The following is a 21698-nucleotide window of genomic DNA, read 5'->3' on the forward strand; positions in this document are numbered from 1 at the left end:
TGCAACGCGCTCTCTGTGTCGGACTCTCTGGCACTGATTCAGGCGTGGGGAGTGGGGACAGCTGTCCCAGCCGGGTGGGGTGGGGAAAGCTCTTTTCCTTGTTGAGGAATTGGGATTCAGGAGCCCTGGGAGGGTGAGGGTGACATTGGTTCAGTGCTTTCCACCTCTGCTGCAGGGAGATAAAGGGTGGGGGGTTAATCCCTAGGGGGCTCTCCAGGGATCCGTGGGTGCTGCTGTTCCACCCTCCCCTTCACCCCGTGATGGAACGATCTGGGGGGAGTTCTGGCCGGGGAACTGCACAGAATCTCCTCCCCTGCAGCCACATGTTCAGTGCTTGGTTTTTGTAACATCAGGTAAAGTCCTACTAGTGAGGTGAGTCTGATGCTCTCAGCTGATCGTGTCCAGCAGGCATCTGTGGCCTGGGACAGTGGCATGGGAACAGGTTCCCTGTGGACACAGCAGGAAGCTGCATGGGGGAAGCTGGCTTTGCACCCGGCATCCGGCTCGCTCTGGTGTGATCAGAGATTAAAAGAAAACAGTTCGGAGCGACACAAGTATGAAGCCTCTGGCAGCTCATGTCAGAGGATCATGGGACCCATAGGAGAGGGAGAACAATCATACTTTTTACACGGTGTCATTCTGAAGGGGCACTGCTGACACGGACTAGTTCATTCCGTGCCACAGAACGCTGCTGTGCGCTTAGTTTGGCATCGGTTCAGGCCTGAATTGTTGACAAGGTTTTCAGTGGGGAAGTGAGGGAATCCTCACTGCAATCAAGTGGGAAAAGGTACAAATCCATGGAAACCCAGGAATCTGCTCTAAATGTGCGAATATGGGCCTGGCAGCTCAGGGAGGCCTGTGGTTGGATCCTGCAGGATCCTGAGTTCCCTCAGCTCCTGCTGGCTGCAATGGGCACTGAGTGTGCTCAGCGCCTGATGAAAGCTCTCTGAACTATGCAGAATTGGGCTTTTAGCATGTAGGAGAAAGAGTCTGATCATTGTCAACAGGCAGCTAGTTTGGAGCAGGTGAAAATGAGGCTTTTATAATTGCCACGAAATTCCGATGGCGACAGTGCTTGTTTGCCAGAGCAGGTCCCTAACCCTGTTTGGTTTTATTTTCATTAGATAAGAAATATAAAGCCTTTCCCCCCCCATTTATATCCACTTCTCTCCTCAATAGCTGCACATTCTGAATGTACAGACAAAGGCCATGTTCTTGAATGTGCTGGCAGAACAATGCACTTTTCATCCACCCAACCATTCACGTAGCTTCCAAATACTCTCCTGGCTGATGGGCAGAGCTGGATTTACACTTTACGTGCCCCTAGGCACAGCATCTTTAGTGCCCCCCCTGCCTACAGCTGACCTTAGTGTTGCACACCGTTTCAGAGAGGTAAGGTGCCCCTAGAATGCCAGCGCCCCTAGGCACGTACCCACTGTGCCTAATTGGAAATCCAGCCCTGCTGATGGGATGTGAATGAATCAGCACATAAGAGAGTGTGCACACACATAAGGGGGCAGCGTAATGGTTTTTAGAGTAATAGTAAGTAATATTCCAGCAGGAACAAAGGAGAGACTTAATTATTGCTCATCCCCTATATAATTGACAGCAAACCTGAAATTCAATGGAAGACCAGCAAAGAGATCCTGATCCAAACCTCCTGGCATAGTCAAGGAAACCCACTGATGTCAGTGGATAATTGTACAGAGCCAGCACTGGGCTCTCTGGGCTGACGTGGGGCGTTAGTGGTGTCTAGGCCATGTGGGAAGTAATTGTTGCTAGGCCTTGTGCGGGGTGAATTCCATCCAGTCCCGACTCAAACGAGCAGTGCACCTGAAGTCAATGAGATCTCTAGTGTGAGTCAGGACGAAGTGGCTTCAACAAGGGTTTGCAGGAGACATTAGGAAGAACAGAGCATATTAGAGCATTCAGAAATACAGTGGTTTATTAGACATTATTATTGTTTAGGAAAGGGTTAGAAACACTTGTTAGAATACAACAGCAAAAAAAAACAACAAAAACAAACAGATGGAAGAAAAAAATGCCAGTAATTAAAACGTGACTGATTTTCATCCTACTCAAATGCAGCATTGGTAAGGGAAATGTAGTCTGGCACACGTGAGTTCTGGTCCAGCGCATCTCTTGATTGGGTCAAAGACGAATTCCTCCTTCTGGGGAATTCCAGTGACTTTTTCCTGTTAATTCTGTAAAGAAAAGTTAACAAGAAATAAAAAGCTGCACTCCTCTTCTTACCGGCGGTGCAACAGAGATCAGACACTGTTTAAAATGGTGCCTTGAATAGTCTGGCCCACTCCTGGCTGTTCTGGGTTTGAGGCATGATGTACATAGTGTGAATGCTCTGAGAGCTGACAAACCCTGAACTGGGGGAGATGCCCCTCGGCCCTGCTGAGCTGCAGCAGTTGGGAAATGCCGTACCTTAACCTGGATAGCCACACAACCAGGGAGATGATCGCAGCGAGGACGATGATTCCTGCTGAAACTCCCACAATGATGTAGACCAGAGAGTTGCCAGGTTTCGATGGGACAACTGAGTGAGAAATACGAGCCTGGTTTAGTACACAGGAGATGAGTGCAAGGGAACAGTGCTGGAAATGCCATCTCAGACTTACTATGGAACTGCTAGCTCCATGATCCAAACAGCAAATGTGTCTGTCTGTCTGACTGACTGACATTGTGTAGATGGGCTTCTGGAATGCAAGCCTGGGACAGATCCAGGCCCCAGTGCTGCCCAGCCCTGGGCTGGACCATCTCTCCAGCGAGCTACCAGAGCTAACAGCTGTTCCCCATTTGGAGGTCTAACTTTCTTCCCTCCAAACAGAGCACCCCCATGTGCGCCTCGGTAATCTGGCGCACACCCCTTCTGCAGCCACAAGGGCAGGGCGCTGCAGGAGGCTATCCTACGGCATAACCCAGTGCAGAAGCACAGGTACCTGGGCGTGATGTGAACTGCTCCTCGGGCAGGGAGCGTCCGAGCCCCGTCTCTGTGATGCCACCCAGACACAGGTGTGCCAAGGCCTCTCCTAACTCCTGCAGGGTGTGGAGCTGCGACCCCGCTAATGGCGACAGGCTGTTCTACTAAGCAGCCGTTTGTTAATGTGAATATGCCATTTGGCTGGAACGCCTCCGTCAGCACTGCAGAGCATGCGTCCTGCTCCACGCAATGGGAGACCTTCCACTGACCTCAAGGGGACCACGACGCTGGCCCTGCAGGCCCTTACACACAGGAGTACTCTAAAGGGCTTCAGTGGGACTACTCACACGATCAAGGGTTTGCAGGATTGGACCCTTAGACCAGTGTGGTTAAATCTAGTGCCCTAAAACGTGGCATGGGCCTGATTCTGCTCTCTCATTGGCCTCACTCCACTGCCTTCAGCAGAGCAACTCCTGATTTGCACAAGTGTAACCGAGAGCAGAATCAGGTTCTGTATGTCCTGGTCACGTGGCCTTTCTGTGACCTTTGGGCCACACTGTCCATACTCAGCGCACAAGGTTTCTGCTGCTGCAGCACTTAACTTTCGAATGACATTCAAAATAGCTGTTTTACCTGGTGTTTCAGCCTCACAGAGAGGCCCCTCGTATCCGTCAGGGCACGCACAAGTGAAGTTGGAAGAGCTGTTGCTGGATTCGCTTGTATCCTCAATACAAGTCCCACCATTCTCACAAAGATTCTGCAGACATGGGCCAGCTAGAGAAATGAGAGAGAAACAGGTCAGCATCTCAGAATTGCCTACCCCGGTGATGCTTTCTGCTGTAGGTTCCAGTAACCAGTCATACTGGACCAGCCCTGTATTTTTAGGGCACTACCCTTTGGTGATTGCCATCCCATATCAGCTCAATTGAGGATGCTCGTCCTGTGCTCCAGTCAATGGTTTTTCCGTACAAGGCTGGTGCCACTGTCCCCACATAACACAACAAGGTGTGGGAGGGGATAGCTTTTATTGGACCAGCTTCTGTTGGTGAGGGAGATGAGCTTTGGGCCACTCAGAGCTCTTCCTCAGGTCTTCTTCCCGTATATGACCTCACCCACCTTGTCTCTCTAACATCCTGGGACCAACACAGCTACAAGACCCTCCACAGTGCTGCATTTCGCTGGTAGACAAACACACAGCAAAGACTTCACAGCCCCAGAGACCAAGCAGCGTGGTTAGGAATTGACTCACGTATGTAGCATCCGCGGGTGAAGTTAGCGATGGCACAGATCTTTCTGCTGGAACACGCTGCCCGGGTGCAGGCAACGCTGGAACTAGTTGTGCACTCACAAGCCTGAGAGCAGTCATCGGTCACAAACGTTTCTCCAGTCTGGAAGAGAACAGCTAAGGTGTAAAGGCATCTAATCAAATCAGCCAGGACAATACGAAGGATGCACTAGGGACGCAATCCTGTTCCCACTAAGTCTATACCAAATGTCCTGTTCACTTCAGTGGGAGCAGGAGTGGGCCCTTTGCGGTTGGGTAAGGTACGTACAGAAAGCAAACCAGCAGCCTAGGGACCCCGGTAGCCTGGGAAGCCCTAGGCCTGCTCCTAAGGACTAAAGCAGAGCCCAAGTAAAAAGGTCACCCAAGGGTCTGAGAATGAGTGATGGATCCTCACCCCAGCTCAGTGCCCTGTGCAGCCAGGCAACATCCAATTAGAGCTTGGGACCAGAGACAGCAGCAGCTGCAGCCCGCTGCACTCCCATCCTATGGGGGCTTATGGCCACGTAGCTCTGTGCCACGTGCCACACCTCTGGCAAACACCCGGCATGTTCCTCTGATCCTCACAGAGAGCTGTCTTGAATAGTGATCTGTTCAGGTTTAGTCCTGGTGCACATCAGAGCTATAGCATTTAAACCTCAAGCCATGAAGCTGCTTCCATGAGGTCTGAGCCTGCCTCAGGGTGCGCCTCAGTTCGCAGGGTCAGGCCCTATTTGCAGAAATCTTCATGCAGGGTCTAGTTCTGCAAGATTTTGAGCACATCCCATGTTAGCGCCACCTCATAGGATCAGGCCCACAGCGAGGGTACTAATCCGGACTTTTGTAACTGGATTTTTACATCTTTGGAACCCCAGGGTATAATCTTACTCTCGGATTCCCATGTGTAATTATTCAGAGCAACCATGGGACAGAATGAACATGGACTTCGCAGGGCAAGCACATGGGATCCCAGAGAGCATGCTCTTACTGCAGTGCTCTGCATGCTTCCCGCAGACAGCGTGTCAGAGATACACTGGCGGTGCTTGCTGTTCCCTTCCTTTGCCTTCCCTCTCTCAAGGGCCCAGGATGTCAGGGCATGAACTGCTGTTGGCTGCTAACCGAGAGCAGCATGCTGACGAGAGCGGGAAGGAAAGGAAATCACTAATGGGGGGAGTAATACTCGACACCAGGTGCTGATCACCTCTCAGAGTGTGCCAGGCTGGCATTCCTCAGGCACTTCCTACCATACCTTATAATATGTGTTGAGGAAGCTGCAGCCGCACTCCTTGTAGGGCACGCAGTCATAGCCACTGAGAACGTATCCAGGGAGGCATTCGCAGCCTTCGACACAGGGCGACTCGCACTCGGAGGAGGCCACCAGGTTGCCACAGGAATCTGGGCACGCAGTCATACAGCTGCTGTACTTGCTGTTTGGGGGACACTGCATCTCTGCAAGAAAAATTGGGAGAGCCAAATTGTATCAGGGCGCTACTACACATGGGGACATACGCTGAGCCTCGTGAAAATCCCCACTGTGCTTTCAGCTGGAGAAGGCGTCCTTCCTCCGCAGTCCTGAACCACTGCTGGGTGTTATTTATATATTGCCCTTCCTACCCCAGAGGTGGCTGCATTTCAGGGGTAGGTGAAATGGTCCATATATGTTTTAGAAGAACATTCAAGTTGCAATTCAGGCACTCGAGAGTTAGGAAATGGCAGAATTAATCTTGCACATGCTTCCTGCTCTCAGGTCTGCGGATCAGTGATCTCAGTGCGACTGTTCACATGCTTAAAGTCAGCCATGTGCTTAAGTACTAGAGCTGGTGATCGGGAATTTTTTGGTGATCAGGTTTTTCACCAAAAAAGGTGGATTGATTGAAACCAGCCCTGTTTGCAAAGCCCAGGTGGTTCTGTTGAATCTTCTAACTCAAAAAGTTTGGGGGAAAAGTTTCAAGATTGTTAAAATGGGATTTTCAAAGTGAAAAGATTTGTTTTTTCAAGGCAAAATGACTTTCTGTGCCAAAATGGTAGTAAATATGGACTAAAAAAAGGCCAAGGCTGAAGCAAATCATTTCCAAATTATCAAATGGCAGGGATTCAATTGACCCAAACAGTTTTTTTTTCTTTTCAGATTTTTGGTTGGTGAAAATTTTCAAGATTTGGCTTTTCATCCAGATTTGGGATGGGAAAATTACACAGTCTCTTAAAGAATGTTCGTAAGACAGAAAAACAGTTTCTCTCCTAGCTCTGTTGAGTAGCTGGCTGAAACAGGGCCTAGGCGAGACAAGCCAGCCTAGGACTCAGTAAGACAATTCAGAAGAGGGAGAGCAGGAGGGGGCTGGTTGAGCCAGCATGCCAACTGGCCCGTGCCCCTGGATCCATGCAAAGACACCGCAAGAGCTGAGGGGAGGATGGAGTTAGGGTTATTTTTAAAGCCCAGTAAAGAGCTGACTCTTGGCAGCTTCCAGGTAAAGAACCAGACCTCAGATCCTGGGGGATCTTCCCAGCGGCAAACCCTGATTTCTGGGTCCTATAAAGGGCTCTTCTATTCTCACCACAAGGCGTCTGCGCTCTCCAGTTTTCCAAAGTGATCCCGTTCTCCTGACAGACCAGTGCGTACTGCTCCAGGTGCCGACACAGCACAGCATTGTTCTCGGCTTCCACACACAGATCAAAGGCACAGCCCCTGTGTGCAACATGAGAAGGCATTCATGCCGAATGCAATAGTTACTGCTTTTCCCCTGCTTCCACATGGGGCCCTTTGCTGACTGAGTAGCGTGAGAGAGGAAACAGTTGTGGGTCCTTGGGAAGATGAGGCCATTTGTTCTACAGTGGCTGCAGCTAACATGCAGCATATGCACATACGCCCACGCAAGAAGCAGGGACATGAGTATTTCAGAGCAGGGCCATTCCTTCGGCCTCTCTGTTCCTGTTTGCTGACACAGCTGTTTCAGATTGATAAGGGGCGGCATTTTGCTAGGAGGCGAAGGATTTCCTAGTGCAGCTATGTTTGAGAGCACACACCCATACACACACTCCGGGCAGGTCTAAACGCTGCATCGGCGCAGTGGAGGGCTTCAGTGAAGATGCTGCTATACCGACGGGACGGGAGAGCGTCTCCCTTCAGCGCTGTTAATCCACCTCCCGGACAGGCTGTAGCTATGTCATCTTGAGACACTCTCCCGTCAATATCGCGCTGTCTACACGGGGTTAGGTGAGTATAATGACATTGCTCAGGGTGTGTAATTGTATTGATCTAAGTTTATAGTGTAGACCTGGCCTCATCCCACCCCCCCCCAGACCCGTCCCATATGCACACTCACCATTAACATTGATCCACTGTGACCCTGTCACCTGACCTCATCATCTTGAACATTGGCCGGATTTTCAGAGTTGTCTAATGCCTGTAACATTCCTCTGACTTCAGTGTGTGTGTGTGTGTGGGGGGGGGCAGGTGCTAAGCCCCTCTAAAAATCAGGCCCTTACTGAGAAGACAGAGCAGACCATCCAGGGAAGTTCTGAGGTGTCGAGTGAGGAGTTTCATTATTCGTTGGCAAATGAATAGGGGGCCTGACTCCTTTCAACTAAAGTCCCTTCACATCACTCTGGCAGCATAAAGGGGCCATACAGCGGGTGTTAACTGTGTTTGCACATCCAGTGTATGCACTGTTGTGGTAGATGTGGGTCCCATGACATTTACACGCTGACGGAAGGATCCCAACTGCAGGTGCAGCCTGCTAGGTGCAGGAGCCTTGGCAGGCCTGTGTCTGTGCCTGTGATGGGATGAATCAATGGGATCCCCAGAGGTTTCAAGTGAGTTACCAGCAAACTGCAGGATGCTAGCAGAGGCCCGAAACATAACCGAGGAAGTTCTCATTGAAGCCAACAGGGCAAATGACTATGGTCCTTGGGAGATGCCTGCGTGGTACAGGCAAGAAGTGGCACTGACAGTTTCAGCCTTTTTGGCAGGAGCATAAAGGCTGCATTTTACAAGTCACTAAACATTACAGCTGGAATTTCCAAAGGAGCCTATGGGAGTTAGACACCCGAATCTCACTGAATTTTAATGGGTGTTGGATTCCTAAATTCCTTAGGCTCCTTTGAAGAATCCAGCTTGTATGCCGCGTAGGTGTGGCCGTGTCGGGCCCAGGATGCTAGAGAGACAAGGTGGGGGAGTTGGTATCTTTTATTGGCCAAATCCCTGTTAGTGAGAAAGACAAGCTCGTGAGCCACACGGAGCTGAAGAAGAAGTGTGTGGCTCAGAAGCTTGTCTCTCTCACCAAAATACGTTGGTCCAATAAAAAATATTCCCTTCCCCACCTTGTCTCTCAGAAATCTAGCTTGCAAGTGTAAGGGTTACCCGTGCAAACATGGCTGTGCAACAAAAGGGGAAAGCTACCTGTGGTGGGGCAGCTGCCCACTACGGCAGAACAGGGGTTCAAGGCAGCCCTGGCGAGGGCTGCGGCTGGGAAAAGCAGTGAGAGCAGCTGAGGGAGTAGCTGACCACAGCTGTGGCCAGCTCAGTCCGGGCCCAGCTGGCCCTGATAAGAGGGCTGGGGGCCAGGAGCTGGAAGTGTCTCTCTCTAGCCCTGGCCTGGGAAGGGCTGGCTGCCTGGGAGCAGGGTATCTGAAGCAGAGCAGTGCTGGGAAAAAGGGCAAGAGGAGCTGGGGAGCTCTAGCCTGGTAAACCCCCAGGCTGAGGCCTTGTTAAAGGCCCAAGAAGGTTCTGGGGCTGCAGAGGGGCAGCCCAGGGATGGGCAAAGGCAGCAGGTCCAACCTCCTTGCCAATGATGAGTGGCCATTACAGGCTGCAGTCTGCCCCAGGGACAGGGGGCTAGATGATGGCTGGCAGTAGCCACTGACAGGGCTGGCACCAGGCACCAGCGTTCCAAGCAGGTGCTTGGGGCGGCAGTTTGAAAGGGGGGGCTGTTTTTCCGCGGCGGTGGCAGTTGTTTTCACTGCTTGGGGTGGCAAAAACTGTAGAGCCGGCCCTGGTCATTGAGGCAAGGTGGGTTTAGAGGGTTGGGGGTTCCCCCGGGAGGGGAGACCCAGAGTGTGGGGGTACTGTGGGGGCAGAACCCCGAGGTAAAGGGGCACCGGGGTCTGGGAGGGACACTGGGCCTGAGGCAGGTGAGCCACCTGCCAGCAGAGGGCACTCCCAGGCTGGAAAAGAGCTAATTCCCAGACGACCAGCAGGAGGCGCCGCCGGTGGCAAGTCTTCGCTTTGCTACGCTACCTTTCAGAGCTAGGGATAGCGCGAATTCCTCATCAGACAGAGACACAAACATACCCTTGAAAAATGCTCAAGCAGAATCTTATCACTTGCTAATGCAAATCTTGGGCCTGAGTCCCCCTCAATTTCCAAGGACTACACTGGCAGCACTTGCCAGGATCAGGAGAGAATAACAGGAGAACAGCGTGTGTGTCTCTAAGGTACTCACATCTGGAAGAACTCGACGGAGACATTGGACTGACACTTTACAAAGGGACCTTTTGGATCGGTAAGAATCCCACACTTGGAAGTGGCGTTCACAAGGCTCAGCTCACGGGGATCGCAGCCTCCAGCGAGCCCTGTGTTTAACTCGACATTGTCAAGCTCCTCGTCTGAAAGGACTTCTCGCCTGCAATGAATAAAAGATTGACTGACCATCCGTTTTCTCGGTATGTCCAGCATTCACCTGAATATGCTCTTGGTAGTACAGTGAGCTAGTGCAGTGCCATGGGCAGGTCTAAGTTTAAGCGGATAGACCTAGGATCCTGGCACCTACGTTGAAGGAGATGGATGAACACAACATCAGAGGAGTATTACAGCGCCTCCACAGGATCTCACCGGTTCCTGGATTTTAAAGTCAGACGGGACCGTTACGACCATCCAGTTAGATGTCCTGCAAACTACAGGCCAGAGATTTCACCCAGCAATTCCTGCCTCCAGCCCACTAGATGCCTCTCAAGGGGTGGCCACAATGACACAGCTGAACTAGGACAATTGTATCTCGAAGGTACCATCACTTTTCAATGCCAAGGGCGCTAATGGACCATTGCCAGGTGCCTGAAGGCCAACCTGACTCTGTGTATCTGACTCCTGGGACACATTTGGGTCGCCCCGGGCCTGTATATTGTTTGCTTACGTTCTACCGGACAGCCTGCTGCAACAAGCAGTGTTCTAACTCATGCCATCTGCTCTTTGACTATCAGGGGAAAAAACCCTCTGGGTCAGGGACTTAACGGTGGGTCAGCACTGTCCATGTGGCTGGGAAGGGAGCCTAGGTAGGGAAGCGAGGAGGTGCAATGAATTGACACCATCGCCACAGCAGCCTGCTTTGGCAGGGATCACGGCAGTCCCTGACAGAATCCCAGAGGGAGGGCAGATGCTGGCAATGGAGCCTGCCCTCCCTTGGATCATCCCTCCCAACAGGCAGGGAGGAGTAATTGACACCTTCCTGCAGAAAGGCCTGAGAGTCCAGCTGGACACAGGGTCTGAGTCACCTCTCTATCCCTCTGGGTTTATGGGGTTGACTCCTTGGAAGTCATTGGCATGAAACTGGACCAATGCAGTGATGCCTCAGGCCCATGCTCTCCACACGCAAGGGCGCTGTCACTTCCTCACCTTAGCAGTGAGCAGGACAAATACATAAGTGGACCCAGAGAGGGAGAAGAAAGATCAGAGATGCACTACGCAGTGCATTACCTCCTGGAGCATTAACTAGGGTTTAATGAACTCCTTTCAGGAGCCAAGTCTGGTCTGTATATATGTAGGGCCAGTACCTGCGCCGGGAGAATGTTCTTGTGATGGGGACTTTCCAGCTTTCCCCAAACACATCCACATCCTTCACTTGAGTGCCATCTGGCTTGGTAAAGTCGTTTTTATACTTCCCATCAAAGTTGCCGCACAAGCCTTCGACTTTGTTCTTGTAGGTGTTGGCCAGGGTTATATCTAATGGGGGCCAGAAGGAAAAGCGGATAGAAAGAAACTCGTAGCCACAAGTGCACAGGGGACACAGAACGGAAAGTTAGGCAGCCCCCCAGCATGAGCCATGCCACAGGCTGAGAATGTGGCAGGTGCCCTGTGCATGGGAGACAGACCTGCATTCAGAACTCCTCCAGGGCTAGGCCCACTTATACGGGCGACATAAAGGGAATCACTGCTCGTTGATAATAATTACCCTTATTTATAGGACACCTCTGCCCAAGGGCTCCTACACAGCCCACATACTTGTGCGCACATCTCACTTTCTCCCCCACACACCCTACAGACTGACATATACCCTCGACTCACCTCTCCGATACAGTCCATCTGCTCTGGAATGGTACATCTACACTGCAATGGAAGACCTGCAGCACGGCCGCGGCTTGCCCAGACCAGCTGACTCAGGCTTGCGGGGCTTGGGCTGCCAGGCTAAAAATAGCAGAGCAGATGTTCGGGCTCGGGCTGAAGCCTGGAATCTGAGGCTCTGTGAGGAGGGAGGATCTCAGAGCCGGGGCTTCAGCCTGAGCCTGAATGTCTACACAGCTATTTTTGGCCCTGCAGCCCAAGCCCCGCGAGCCCAAGTCAGCTGACTCAGGCTCTGGAGCTCAGTGCCCTGGGTTTTTTATTGCAGTGCAGATGTAACCTAAGGGATCTCCCACCCTGCAAGGTGAATTCTATTGAATATCATTGAGTTCTTGGAAAACAGACCTTCCTTTCCTGCAAGACAGCTGGGATTTTAAGGCTTTGGGACTATGATTCGGTGTATAAACACCTTGGATCCACGCCCCGTTCTACCCAAACCAATGATGTTCTGGGGGTCCAGACAGAAGATGCCAGTATTGCTGTCTCTCTAGTTCCCGGGAAATAATTTGTCACCGGTTATCTGGGATTTTATATTACAGAGAAGAATCATGCAGTTAGACAATGCAAGTTCACAATTTACTTTGGGATTGGAATCTCCGATAGGACATGGCATTCAATGCATTCTACAGTGAGTTCTCTTGGTCATTCTTACCTAAGTTTTCAGCACCATCATAGCTGATCGATAAGCCAAAATCTGTCTCCATGTAAATTCTTGTTGGTCTCTGGTATATGCGAAGACCTTCATGAGGCTGGGCAGGGGGGATGGTTTTCACTCCATCCAGCTAACAGAGACAGAATTATTTATAACTCAGTGGACAGATCAAATTCAGACCTGCTTCCAGCGGAGGTATGTAACACTCAGCTAACCTTTCCTGTTGTCAGGTTTTGTAATGAAATTTTCAGACAGCGATAACCATAAACAAATGATGTTCATCTCCTCACTGTAGCTAAATGCTGTGTGGAAAGAAGCCGGATTGATCTGAATTTCAATATTTTCATACCACTCTGGGAGCCCTCTGGGGTTTGGCTAGAAAAGACAGTGACTAGGTTTTACTGCCAGAAGTGTTAGCAGCAGCAGCAGCTGCCTGTCTCTGGGGGTGCCTCCCAAGACCAACCCAAGCTGCCCCATTTGTGATTCCACGCTGGGAAAGCACATCACGCTGTGCCAGGCAGAAATGTGACCCATTGTTGGGAATAGCTGACTTGTTGGGTCCAGAGTGCAGTGTTGTTTACTGACCTGCCTGAGCGAGACTGGGAGCCAGGAACTCAGGGATTTTAAACCCAGCTCTGACGCTGATATCATCAGCAGGTCCATTGACTTCTCAGTGGCTCGGTTTCCCCATCTATAAAGTGGGGACCATTATCCATATTTACCTACCTCACAAGGCAGCTGTGGGAGATACTTGCTTAATCTTTGCAAAGTATGATGAGAAGCTGAGACACTGAGAAGCTTTGTGTGCTAGTTAGTTTGCAGAAAGGGCTCAAATATAGTGGTGCGTATTCTGTGAAATGCCTATTTAAATACAGCCCCGCATCTGCACTCAGGCATTGTTCCTGAGGCCAGCATCAGACTTCACTCTGAGCAAACACGAGACAGAGTTTCCAGTGGTTACGCTTAAAGTCCATTTTGGAACCAGACAGCAGCATTTATGTTCTTCATAGGCCCATTCAGAGACCATGAGACATTCTGCTGCAGTCTAGAAACCCTAAGTGGCATAATCAGCACACCTTACAAATGGTCAGGAATCCCTATTGGTCACTCCACATTTTTTGATGTTACAGCACTAGGAGTGTGCAGCTTAATGCACTTCTTACCACAAGCTGCTTCTTCTGCCTGAACCACACTGTGTGATTGTAAACGGTGACATGTATCTCCTGGAGGAAAGAAATGTGGGACACTCCAGGGAAAAGCTTGTTCTTTCCCTCAATGCTGAAGGATGGCAGGCGGTCGGGGATGCTGGAGACAGTCTGAGACAGCATGTATGTATGTTTGCCTTGGAAGTGATGCATCAAGCCATCAAACGTCAGGTAGTGTGGATCTCCAATGATGAGGCACTTCCCAAAGCCTAACAGAGAACAGTCACATTAACCTCCAGCGTATATGCAGAGCCCAGTCAAACAGGGCCGAGTCTGTGCTGTGGCTCAGTTTTAATAAAGGGCTGGTGAGTTATGACATGCTTTCCTATGAAAGCTACGATAGGTGCTCAGATACCACAGTACGGACACACAGACCGGCCGGCAGATGGTGAAACTCATCTCTGTGCCGAGAGCCAGTGGAAGTCCTCTGGGCTGAAGCAAGGTTTGAGTGGTTCACAGGCCCTGTGAGATGTGCATGGCACATACGGTTCCTCTGCAGAGGGGTGAGTCTCACCATGACAATGCAGTGGGCTTAAAGTGGGCTCGAAGAAGTGCCAGTTCGGTCATTGCCCAACAGCGGAATTTCAATAAGTTGCAACACAATGTTGGGGCCTTTACACCTTGTGTCTATGTTTGAAATGACACTTTGTCCGGCTCTGACCTGCCTCTCACCTACCTCTGAGGTCTTTGTATTTATTGCTGTTTGCGAGACCTTGCAACCAGCTTTTAATGTGTTGGATAAAAGCAATAAAGGGGTAGGATGTGGCTGACCCCCATGAAAGTGCACAAAGGAGAAGGACGGGGTGCAAGAAGGCTTCTCCCCTTTTCCATCCGCCCATGCAGGGGCCAGCCACAATCCAAATCCCAGTGCTCTCCTAAACACAGGCCCTGCTTCCTTCTGGTGCCACAGGAGTGCTAGGACAGCTCACATGGGGAAGGCAAGAGGCTGGAGTTTTATCATCCTTCCACACTGGCCAGCTACACGGCAGAAAATATGCCACCCTGCTCTGCAAATCACAGCTGGGGAATTATTTGCTTGGCAATGAAATACAAGAGCATCTCTAGCAGAGCTGGTCAGACATCTGAGAAACTGATTAATCAAATCAATTATTTGATGAGAAACAACCCAATCCCTTGACAGCCACATTCAACAGGTAACATTTGTCCAGCTCTGATCCCTGGTGATATTTTTTTTCCTCTTCTTTCATTGTTGTTCTCAGGCTAGCCATGCACTGGAGGACAATGGAGTAATTGCCAATGGATTCATAGGCACTAGTCTTTCCTTCTTTTTAAACTTCATTCTCCGCTGTAATCTGAATTTGACCTTTGGCAGAGATAACATAGGAACTTGTTGCCTTTTGTATCTTTGTTACCAACCAAATATCAGGTTAGTTTCTCCTTAAAAAAATACATCTCAATCTGTTGTTCCATTTTCCTCCACAAATTCGGTGTCTGTTAGGAGAACACATCACTCAGAGAGTGGAGACCTTGCCATGTTCTCCGATCAGTACCATACTATCACTCAGACAGTCAGGACTGAAATGGAATTATACTTATTGCAAATGCAGGCCTGATTCGCCACGGCTCTACTCCTTGCACCATCACATCCAGAGGGGCAAAGTCAGTGGAACGTCTGTGAGCGTTTTATGCCCACTTTGCCCCAGCTTTCTGCAGGTGAAAAGGACAACACATGGAGCAAGGCCACAGAGGGTCAGAGCCCTTGTGTTCTGTCATGTTTGGAAAATGATAAGTGAATTTTCTGTTACAGAAGCACTGGGGGCCAATTCTTGTTTACACTGGGACCCCTTTGCACCGCAGTGGCAGTGTAGAGCGGCCTCAGGGTGGGCACACGTTACTGTTACCTCTGCTTCTAAGGTCCCCGTGCACTGGTAAATGGCCCTCCCTTGTGACACAAACAATGGCTGCCTCCGGCTTGGATACACTGGAGGGTGGAATGGACTCTTGGTGCCCACCCCCGCCCCCACACCTGCCAGGACCTAGATGCACATACCTGTCGGTTTACACTGGTATTTCCCCTTGTTGTTGAGAATACAGATCTCCCAAGCATCACAGCCATAGAGCTGGCACTGGATGGTGTTGTCCTTCTGACACTTGCATTTGTGGCTGCAGTGGGGTTTTATCCAGCTCTCCCCAGCCTGTGGGAACGCATGCAGTGTTAATGATACATGACACTGCTCTTCTTCAGGTGTGCAATACAAGGTCAGCAGCAAAGGAAGTGAACTGTAATCGACTGTTCAGGCCATTCCTTGACTGCCTAATCAAGGCCAAGTCTCATGGAGAGCCCATGCGGGGATACCAGACTCCGTTGGCTGCGTTAGGGCCACAGAGAAATCTTGAGAGCTTCGCTTGTGCCCTGACAAACATATACAATGTTACCTCTGGATTCACTGCAACAGACAGTCTTGTCTTTTCTCTACCCTGCTACACTACAGTGACAACAAAGCTGAAGACCTGCTGGTCTTATTGCCTGGTGTGTGCTAATTTAGACATAAAACAGGACAGGGCCAAACATCCAGAGAGACCTTTGGCAAATCACCAGCAGCCACATTTTCAAAAGGGGCCACTGATTCTGGGGCCTCTGTTTCGGAGGACCCACCTAAGATACTCAGCGTGGGGGATGGACTCGATGACCACTGGAGGTCCCACCCAGCCCTGTGTTGCTATGATTCTATGATCCCTTGGTTCTGATTTGCCAAAGCACTGAGCACCTGCAGCTTCCACTGGCTTCATCTGGAGCTGCAGCTGCTCAGAAGCTCTGCAAATCAAATCCAAGGTGTCTCCGTTTAGTCACTGCAGATTTATTTCTATTTGACCCACCAGGGCAGCAGGCAGATGCTCCAGCAGCTATTTACAGCTGTTAAAGCCGATAATCACCTGGTACAGAAACTACTTACGCTGTAGTAGTTATCTTCATCATCCCTGCAGCCACAATCGCTCAGTAGTACACACTGGTCATCGCTAAGCACGTAACCCTCATTGCAAACACAACCTTCCGTGCATTCTGCTGGCTTTTCACAGAGGGAGGACGCATAAATATTATTACATGTGGCTGGGCAGGGAGAAGCACACTCAGTGTAATAGCTGTTGGATGGACAAGGCAATGCTGTGTGAAGAGAATAAAAACAGCGTTATTACAAAATGCCAGAGAACTATTCGATGTTCCAGAGCAGACATGCCTGGTGCTGACTGGAAGGACTTGGATGGCAACAGAGCACTAAAGGTTACTTCTTTATGATGCAATGGTGATGGCATAGTTATGGATTCATTTATTGTTGAAAACAGGTAAGCCCCTCAGAGGCTGTCAATTCAATTCTAGCATGAGCACGTCTGAGTTTCTGGGCATTGCTCTGAGATGTGCTTTTCATCAGTCTAGTTCAGTATCACATCTAGTCTTGGTCACTATTCAAAAAATAAACACAAGAAAAGTGTGACGGCCAGATCCACCAGTGTGCTCCAGCGGCTTTGCATTGCTCCGGTGACCCAAAACAGCCAGAATCATGGTTTAACTGACTGGCAACATTTGTATTTCTGTCTCTTGCATTGCGGGAGTGGTACAAGCTAGCCAGAGTGTGCAAGCAAATCTGGCTCTTCATATGCAACAGACCCTTAGTCCTTCCTCCAGCAACACGGCCATGGATGCCTAGAGGAGTTTGGAATGAGTCCGAGCCATGTAAGGACGGCAGCACTAGGCTCAAAGGGCTCATGCTCTCTAGTCTCCTTATCTCCCTTCTTCATTGTAGCCTTGTTACCGTGTCTACCAACGTCCTCTCGGCTGCTCAAACCAACCCACCACAGAGCTGCTTCTCAGAAGTGGGCCTAGTTGTGAATGCTGTTGATCACTTTTAACTCCCATTGACTTCAGTGGGAGATGCAAATGTTCAGGATTTGGCCCAGCTATGAACACAGGCCCATGCTGTAACAGAGTCCTAACTGCAGCTAATGACACTGTATCTTCCTGGCATCTTTGATTTGTTAATTAACCACCCAGCTAACACCGCTTGTTAATTCTCACGCCACTGTCAGCCATTGAAATGCCAGGCTGTTTACGCTGAGTCTACTTACGGCAGAATGTGCTGGTCCTCCATTTAATGATGACTCCCTGCTTCTTGCAGGTGTCCACGTAGGCCTGTGTGATGGCACAGAGAGTGGACAGCATGCCATCATATTTACACATGTCGTAGATGCAGGTCTGGATGAAGAGGTCAGGCTCAATCAGATGGTGACATGGTTTGAAGGTGTCCGACTTTAAAACATTGCACTGGTTTTCAATGCCTGGCTTCTCCTCTGCGGTGCAAGGTGGGCCCAGCTCTTCTTGTGTGTCTGGCAAGCAGCTGCAAGAAAGCACAACACGGCATGTTTCAGTTTGGAGAGGACCGTGCAGGCTGACACCCAGGCTGGAATGTTGGCTGCTGGTGAGAGGAGCCAAATGACGGAGGCTGCAGTGTTCTCTCTAGTCACCATATGCCAGGAGCACCGCCGGCTTTCACCACCCCATCAGCGTGTCTCAGCCCTGACACAGAGGGACAACCTCCCTAAGTTGTTCAGATGCAATGCTCATGCAATCCTTGGCATTTCTGCTGGGACTGCCCGTTCAAGCTAACTGGGATGTCCATTAGGGAATAACCGATACCACTAGTTCACTTCACTTACACTATCAGAAATATTAGTGACTTCAGATTGTTATTGAATGGGACTGGATTTGACCTGACAAAATGCTGGTGAGCGGTTCTGTAGCTCATTGGTAAATCCTTGAGCCACTCCTACACACATAACAGATTTCACTAACTTTCATCACAGAGGGGAAAAAAGCTTTCACCCTATGCCTCTGTGACCTTCGAGACTTAAGAACCTCTTTCCTTCTGGGGCAGTGGCCTTTGCTGGAGACCCAACAGAATGCCAGCTTCTCAAAGAAGGTGCAGAAGATACACCAGGCAGCATGGCCAGTGCATTTCCCTCTACTTGGCATGTTTTAGAGCAGGGATGTGGTTAAAATGTCTGCAAGGGAGCATGTGATCTGAATCAACCCAAGCGGGGGAATGAAAAAGAGCCACGTTTACCCCGCATCACTGTCGGCTTCCACTTTCCAGCTGTTTCCAAACTGTGTGACATTGTTAGCCTGCATGCCATTGGGCATGAGCAGCTCATCCCCACGCTGGCCATTATAGTTACCGCACATGCCACATACCTACAGCAGAAGAGAATAAAATCATAACCAAGGGGCTCTCATCCCATCCCCACTGCTGACCAAGGAAAGATATGGACAAATATTGCGAGAAATCGGTTAGTAACTTGCACAGCGCTTCCCAGTTCAAGCCGTCACTGTAAAATCTTAATGCACCAATGGAAAAATGAAATGATATTGCAACATATCTGTGGCTCCCTAAGACTTCCTGGCATTTGCCTTGGGAGGGGGCACGCACTCCCTCCAGTAGAGAGGAGGCTAACGAGCTCTTCTGGGCTGAGTCAGCACTAACCGGCCACACCTGGAAGGCTTGGGAGGCCTGGAGGGAGAAAGCTTAAAAAGAGAGAGCCTGCCGTCGACAGGAGCAGTGACCAGAGATTGCTGGCTACAGGGACAGATCAGCAAAGAGGATGGCACTCGCAGACCTCGCCGCCCCTGAGACTGGATGGACCAGGTATGAAGCAGGGGTGACCCCAAAGGCGGAGCTGGAGGCAAGCCCTAACCCTGATGAAAGACACTGAGCCTGCAGAGAAGCCAGACTGCCTGAGAGATGGACCTTTTTTCACTCCCTCACTCGCGGAGGGAGAGGGACAGGGGCCTTTTTGTTTGTTTGTTTTGTCTGGAGAATCCCTTGTGCGCCACAAAGAGGGGAAGGACGCTGTAAACCACTCAAATTGTGGGGGACTCGGGGGGGTAGTCTCTGTAACTAACTGCCAGCTATGCACCCAGTTCTGTCATTTCCTGTAACTATCCCTTTGAAACACCCGTAGCTGGTTGTAAAAAGGAAAAGAGAAGAAAACAACGGGTGTGTGCAGGCAGCGTTACTGCAAGCAGTAATAATAAAGCAAGAGAAGAAAATAAATTCTAATCAAACCGCAAAGCAGAAGAAGAAAATCCAAGCTTTGAAGTGATGCCTTTTATTTTCTTAACACACTGAATCTCACCTTGGAGAAGTAAGATTCTGGGAGGCTGATTTCCAAGTGCTGATTTCCATCATATTTCACTAGCAGTCCAAAGTCAGCTTCCACCACCATGTAAATGCCCACATTTCCTATTGACACGCCTCGTAATCGGTTCTTTACCGGAGTGTGGACTCTCTCCTTATTGAGCTGGTGACAACAGACCATTTGTCAGCATAGAACATAGTCACCTAGTAACGTTCTTTCTGCTCATAGTTTATTTTCTCCAGGGGATCTGGAGGATTCCCCAACAGAACTTTAGCCCCTTCACAATTCCAACCTTTGAGGCCTCATGGGCTGCAGCGACCACACTTCTGGCCAAGGATTGGACAGAATTCCTATGTCATGCCTTAGCCAGGCAGCTGGAAGGGTCACTGTTGGGGCCCAGGTCCCTCCCCACCAGCCGGGCTGAGTATACATCTCCATTTAATTTCTGGTTCCTGGTTAGCTAATGCAAAAGAATGTCATCCAGTCTCACCTGGTGCGGCTCTCTGTGACCGCAAGTGTCTAAGCCATATAGAGATGTTTGAGTCCGCTACAGCTTTTGACTGTGAACCCTGGTTCTTTAGCTAGTTCAGGCAGTGGAAATTTATGATATTGGATCCAGAGATTCGGGGATCAAGCCCTGCAGACAATGACTCACGAAGGGACATTGGTGCTGCAGCATACTGCAAATAGGTGCTGCAAGAAATTACGTGACATCTCAATGTCACCGTCCTGGGATACATGCGATGGGTGAGGCAAAACCTTTCCCTGGACCGACACAGCGACACCTGCACCGCACAGACCGTGATACACATGGCTATCAACGAAAGGCATGCCTGTCCCTTACTAAAATGTGAAGATCCCTTTTCCGAAGGCTGTTTTTCTGTGCTGCTTTTAAGTTATCTGATCTCAAAATACAACAGTCCCACTACGTACCAGGATTGCCTTATTCTTCTGAAGGGTGATTCGGTTGCCATAGATGTCAATGTAAACCTCTTTGAGATACGTGGCCCCTCTTTGTCCTCGGTCTTCGTTTTTGCCACTGATAGTCACAGGAACGACACTGCTGCTGTTGCAGACTCGGACCAGGGTGTAGGTGCAGGTGCCCAGGAAGGTGTGCATCACTTGGTCAAAGGTGAAGTAGTGGGGATCTCCTGCCACCTGACAGGATGCTCTCCCTGAAGGTTAAATAAATGTCCAGTGACTTTCGAGGATTTTATAGTGACCTCGGCTAATTAACAACTTCTGTGTTAGTGACGGGTGTCATCACTATGAAAGGGCCTGAAGTGGGCTCCAAGGGCCTGATCTTGCCCCTCCTTACTAAGGCAAATTCCCACTGAAGACATTCCAGGTTAATGCCAGTCACATTCAGGGCCAATTTTTTGAGTGAGATATCTCAGCTGATCTGCACAAAAACGTACACACTGGTAGCTGTGCCAGAAAACGGAGACGTGTTCCTGCTCCTGCGGGCTTTCTGCACAGTGCAGATGACCTGTGTCTACCCCTGTGCGCAAGTACTTGACAAGAGCGATTTAGGCTCCTGGTAGTTTTTAATTTGCCTCCCCTCCTCACAGCCCATTGGTATTTTCCTAAATCAACCCCTTTGAGTTCATCGTTTGCATTTGTGGCATTGGGTGATTTGGGGCTTGATTCTGCATTCCCTACTCAGGTCAAACTCCAGTGATCCTGCAAAGGTCTATGTTCACTCCCACAGCAGGGGAGGGAGCTCTGTGATTGCAAGATAGGGGATTTGTCTTTGAATGTCTCTTTGCACTGGCAAGAATCAGCCGTCAGCTCCTTCCTGTCCATCACATAACAAACAAGGTATCTGGAGAAAGCCCTTCTGGCCCAGAAAGGTCTAATTACTCAACTCACATCTGGAATCATTTTCAGGGAGAACTCACCAGGGGAGTAACAGCCCAGCTCCCCGTCCTGAACACCGCATTTCTCCAGCTCTCCACACGCCCAGGCTGTGCAGGTGATGTTGTTATTGCTGTTGCAGGTGCAGCGCTCAGTGCAGGCGTGGTGGGTGAACCAGCTCTCACCCAGCTGTGAGAGAAAGGAGAAGCACTTGACTAGATAATCATATAAAGTCTATCGACTAGTGTCACCCGAGTGCATAATCAAAGGAGTTTGGATTAGTTAAATGCCTGTGATACTCTCCATGCCATTAA

The 21698-nt window shown here is 50.1% G+C and overlaps 1 protein-coding gene across 1 annotated transcript; it reads right to left on the reverse strand.

The window, feature by feature from the left end:
* Positions 1 to 1165: 1165 nt before the first annotated feature.
* On the reverse strand, positions 1166 to 21479 carry LOC102934211 (zonadhesin). Its single transcript, XM_027831153.3, has 17 exons — positions 21429 to 21479; positions 20461 to 20702; positions 19525 to 19689; positions 18456 to 18583; positions 17461 to 17729; positions 16293 to 16501; positions 15389 to 15533; positions 13336 to 13586; positions 12173 to 12302; positions 10956 to 11124; positions 9632 to 9811; positions 6746 to 6876; positions 5443 to 5642; positions 4182 to 4320; positions 3566 to 3706; positions 2437 to 2548; positions 1166 to 2204 (listed from the first exon to the last, which is right to left on the reverse strand). The coding sequence occupies exons 2-17, from the start codon at positions 20644 to 20646 to the stop codon at positions 2075 to 2077; spliced, it is 2685 nt and encodes an 894-aa protein (XP_027686954.3). The 5' UTR covers positions 20647 to 20702; positions 21429 to 21479; the 3' UTR covers positions 1166 to 2074.
* Between the last annotated feature and the right edge of the window lie 219 nt (positions 21480 to 21698).

The sequence above is a fragment of the Chelonia mydas genome, chromosome 9 (genome assembly GCF_015237465.2).
Source record: "Chelonia mydas isolate rCheMyd1 chromosome 9, rCheMyd1.pri.v2, whole genome shotgun sequence".
Taxonomy (NCBI): domain Eukaryota; kingdom Metazoa; phylum Chordata; order Testudines; family Cheloniidae; genus Chelonia; species Chelonia mydas.